General features: G+C 43.9%; 1 protein-coding gene across 1 annotated transcript in view; it reads right to left on the bottom strand.

The window, feature by feature from the left end:
• LOC308172460 (thiamine transporter 1-like) overlaps nt 1-3,415 on the bottom strand; it is a gene marked incomplete at both ends in the record, with an annotated part of 3,566 nt that extends 151 nt beyond the window's left edge. Inside the window, 7 exons of the mRNA XM_080547364.1 lie at nt 1-2; nt 474-615; nt 1,237-1,429; nt 1,857-2,123; nt 2,289-2,484; nt 2,705-2,968; nt 3,269-3,415. The exon at nt 1-2 is cut by the window's left edge and continues 151 nt beyond it. Coding sequence (XP_080403490.1) covers nt 1-2; nt 474-615; nt 1,237-1,429; nt 1,857-2,123; nt 2,289-2,484; nt 2,705-2,968; nt 3,269-3,415 — 1,211 coding nt within the window. The remainder of the gene's footprint in view (nt 3-473; nt 616-1,236; nt 1,430-1,856; nt 2,124-2,288; nt 2,485-2,704; nt 2,969-3,268) is intronic.
• Between the last annotated feature and the right edge of the window lie 1,198 nt (nt 3,416-4,613).

Raw genomic sequence — 4,613 nt, 5'->3', positions numbered from 1 at the left:
AACTGCAAGAGAAATGGAGACTGGGGTCTGAATACATTTCTGTACTTTTTAAGGCAAGGCAACTTTATTTGTATGGCACATTTCATACAACAGGGGCAATTCAAAGTGCTTTACATACATTATTTAAAAATACAGCAACAGGAGCATAGTAAGAAAATAAAAATGACAATGAATAAAAGCAAATATAAGAAGTAAATAGATAAAACATTTAATAAGACAATAGTTAATGGAATAAAGACATTGATAGAAGTGTTTGTGTTTAATTATAACTCTTGCAAAACATGAAGGTTTTTAGGTTAGATTTAACTATTTTAAGGGTTTGGGCCTGTTCGATTTCTTCAGGGAGTTTGTTCCAGGAGCATGCGGCAGTGTGACTGAAAGCTGCTGCGCCGTGTTTTGTTTTCGCTCTTGGAAATGTTTAGCTTAAAAGCAAAGAAGGGACTTCTGCGTTTGTCCCTGAACAACAGACTCACCTGTGGTATGATGTCCAGGCCCAGACCTCTGCTGTCCACCACCACTAACGTGAGGATCGTCTGAAGGACCAAAGCACCGAAGTTGTTCGATCCAAAGATCAGTGCGTATCTCTCCATCGACAGGTCAGCAGCGATTTGGAACCTATGGTAAAGACTAGTGTTGTTCCGATACCGATACTAGTATCGGCATGGCCACCGATACGCACAAAAATGCTGGTATCGGTATCGGCGAGTACAAAACAAAACAAAAATCCGAATTTTTTTTTTTTTTAAGTACTAAAGTTATTTTGTTTGTAAATGTTCACTTGCTGTTGCACTACTACTACGACTGTTTTATATCTTAAATGGATATTGCACTGATTGGCATCTGTGAGAGCCACATTTCAGGTTTTATAAGGGGTTGATTTTCTTGTCACCATACCAGGTAGACAATAAAAAAAAGTTCTATAGTATTCACTCTCTGTTGGTATTTTTTCCTGTTTTACAAAGGTTTTGAGCAGTGCCAGACTAAGTGTTAGCAATAATTTTACATCGAGGTGAGTATGCGGCTCAAAAAACATGTTTTTTTGTTTTGTTTTTTCAAACGCCGTGGTATCGGATCGGTACTCGGTATCGGCAAGTACTGCACGGTCAGGTATCGGTATCGGTATCGGGATCAAAAAATGGTATCGGAACAACACTAGTAAAGACAGAAGCTGGCGAACGGTGACCTTTTTAAGAAGTTGGCATTTGTTTTCCTGGTATGTCTTGGAGAAAAACTCACATGGCTATGGTAATAAGCAGCATGTAGAAGCACTTGAAGACGATGTAACCGGCGTAGCACACCCAGATGCTGCTGGTGAAGGTCATGAGGAAGAGTGCGGCGGCCCCCAGCCCAGAGAAGGACCCCAGAGCCACCTCCCCCCACTGGGCCCAGTCCACCTGCGTGAAGCCTATGCCGTAGGCCGTCACCGCACCTTTAGGGAACACTTACGTTTATCTGAACTGATCAACTCTTTATGATTCTTTATCTCGTGTTATTTTGGATAAATAACAACGTTCTGTAATGTATTTTCATCAGTATATTTTCACAAACTTGTTTTATGGTTTGATAGTTTTTGTTATTGTGTGGTTTTCCCCAGTAAACAAAGAGTCCCAAAAGACGTCCTCCAGGGAAGCCGGAATGTGGGTCCAGATGACGTCTTTCTACGACGTCCAGATGACGTCTTTTTAGGACGTCCAGGTGACATCTTTCTAGGACGTCCAGATTACGTCTTTCTAGGACGTCCAGAAAAGAAAGACGTCATCTGAGCCCACATTCCGGCTTCCCTGAGGACGTCTTTTGGACTCTTTGTTTACTGGGTTTGTTTGAAGTCTAAAGATGTCTACGGGAGCTATACTCACCAAACAGATTGGACACAGCCTCCACCCCTCCGTTGTAGACTGTGAAGTTGTGGGAGGGCTCCACGTGTTCCCACAGCACCTGGACGTAGTTGACTGTCTGGTTGTACCCGCAGGTGGCCAGCGCCCACCACACCGACCAGTACACCAGCTGCTTGGTGGAATAGCACTGGAGGAAGTCTCGCCACAGCTGGAGGAGAGCCCGACAGCAGCCTCCTGCCCTTACTGGCCCCCCAGGACCGCCAATCACGTCCCCTCCTCCTGCCCTTCCTGGCCCCCCAGGACCCTCAATTACGTCCCCTCCTCCTGCCCTTACTGGCCCCCCAGGACCCTCAATCACGTCCCCTCCTCCTGGCAACGCTAGCTGCTCATGCAGGTCCGTTTGAGTGTTTCTCCCGATACTTCCAGTCGTACGCTTCCCCTCTCTATCGTCACCCGGACCGCGGTGGAAGAACATGCTCCTCTGCGGCATAGGCAGGAAGCAGGAAGTCACCAGAGCGATGGAGGTCAACACCAGGGTCAGGACCAGGATGTTGTGGTAGGACATGAGGCTGAAGCTGACCAGCAGCTGTCCCGACACGGAGCCCACGGTGTAGCCCAGCAGCTGCACGCTGCGGCAGTAAGACGTGGCCTTAATAATAATAATAATAATAATAATAATAATAATAATACATTAGACTTATAGCGCTTTTCTAGACACTCAAAGACGCTTTACAAACTGAAAACTAAATCTAAGTGTCTTTGTAGGACAATCTACTCTGTATACTGCAATTACACCTAGATTTCGGGTGGAGAAGCCGCGAACAAGCAACGCCAGCGTCCTCTCTCAACCGGCATTTTTCGGTAATTACCTTGCGGTAGTGTTCCACGTCCACCACGCTGTAGATGTAGGAGAAGTAGGCCACCTCGCTGGCTGTCACCACGCCGTAGAAGAACTGCATGGCCTGCATGGCTGCCACACCCTGGACCCACAGCAACATGGCTGTCGTCACTGTGAGGTTGGTACACTGGAACACCACTACCGGCTTGTAGCGGAGCCAATCGGTGAGCAGAAACACAGGGACCAGCACGGCCAGGTAAGAGTAAGTCCACACAGGGAAGATTTCATTGGTCACCTGGAGTTCAAAGGTCACTTAAGTCAAAAGACTGGAACCCAGAGTGGGTTTCTCATATTTTTAATACATCATAAGCTTGTAAAACCTTGTCTGTCTTTAACCTTTAACCTTTAACCTCACACACTTGATTGAGAGATCAAATGGATAAGGATTGCATAAAGTGGCATATTTAAACACGGTCTGAAACTGCTCTTAAAAAAGAGAGACTGCGCTGAAGTTGTTACTGTACCTGTTCAGTGTCTTTGAGCCCCGGAAAAGTGTTATATAAATACAATGAATTGTTGTTATTATTATTATTACCTGTTCCACTGTCAGGTTCTTGTCTGGCCCCGTCAGGTATGTGAACAGGAAGGGTTCCAGAGGTTTCACAGTACTGAAGAACCCGTAGGTGCAGAGCACACCTGTGGGATAGCCCCATCCTGCCTTCCATCGCTTCACAGTTTCCATCTCCACGTGTCACACAAGGCTACTGGTTTACCTGACCAGGTTTGGTCCTCCATGCACTATCATTAGTCCTGCCTCTACCTAGTCATTGTATGGGAGTCGTCTTAAGTTGTGTTTATGTAATCGGTTAGCTCAGTCAGTCAGTCAGTCAGCGACCTGCTCAAAGTGCACCACTGATGGCCCACATTCCTGCTCAGACTGAGATATGCGGTGAATACAACGTGAGGCAGAGGGAGGCGTACCCATTTAATCTTTAACATGCGGCATGCTATGCTATCAGTCATAAATCAGTCATAAATATCAAATGGATTTCAACAGTAGTTGGACAGAACAATGCCTAAGAAAGCCTGCGTGTGGAAAAAAACGTTATCTTTATAATAATAGGCCTAATAATAATAATAATAATAATAATAACAACTTTTTATTTGTATAGCACGTTTCCTGCAAACGTTGCAGCTCAAAGTGCTCCAATCATTATATAATCATAATTTAATGATTTAGTCATTTAAAGGCAATATTAAAAAGATGGGTTTTTAGTCTTGACTTGAACATATGTGCTGAGGTTGCATCCCTAATGTAAACTGGCAGTGAGACACAATCTGGGTGCATAAAATGAGAATGCAGCCTCACCAAATCTCAGAGTACACATAGAAAACCAGCGTCAGAAGACCTGAGAGCTCTACTGGGCTGATATGCTAGCAAAAGACCTGAGAGCTCTATTGGGCTGATATGTTAGCAAAATATTAAAAAATATTTATCATGAATTAACAGTACAAGTACATGTCCTAAAGCGTACCTTCATGACGTTTTATTTTAGAGTTAATATTGGGAGAGCTCTGTTGAACATTACGCCTCCTCCATTAATTGGCTCCCACAATAACCTCTCCCTAATCGCAGACGTAATTGAGCACAATTTGATTACGGGAAACTTTAACCGTACAAATCCATTGACACCTCTCCATACTCACACCAATCACATTAAGAAAGTAAAGCTATCTCTTAAATAACCCCCAAAGTATATCACCTTAATTAAAGCAATAACTATTCTAACTTGGACCAAAGCCAGCAAGATCCATGGAATTATTTAAACTTTAAATGTTTAATAAGCCAATCTAAACACAGTGTGGTAGAAATAAATTCTCAGGAGACTAGGGAGTCAGATGGATACAGGTTTTTATTTATCATAACAAAAGCAACCCAG

The sequence above is a fragment of the Nansenia antarctica genome (assembly GCF_963989245.1).
Source record: "Nansenia antarctica genome assembly, chromosome: 17".
NCBI lineage: Eukaryota > Metazoa > Chordata > Actinopteri > Argentiniformes > Microstomatidae > Nansenia > Nansenia antarctica.
This window is presented reverse-complemented; position numbering and strand designations above follow the sequence as displayed.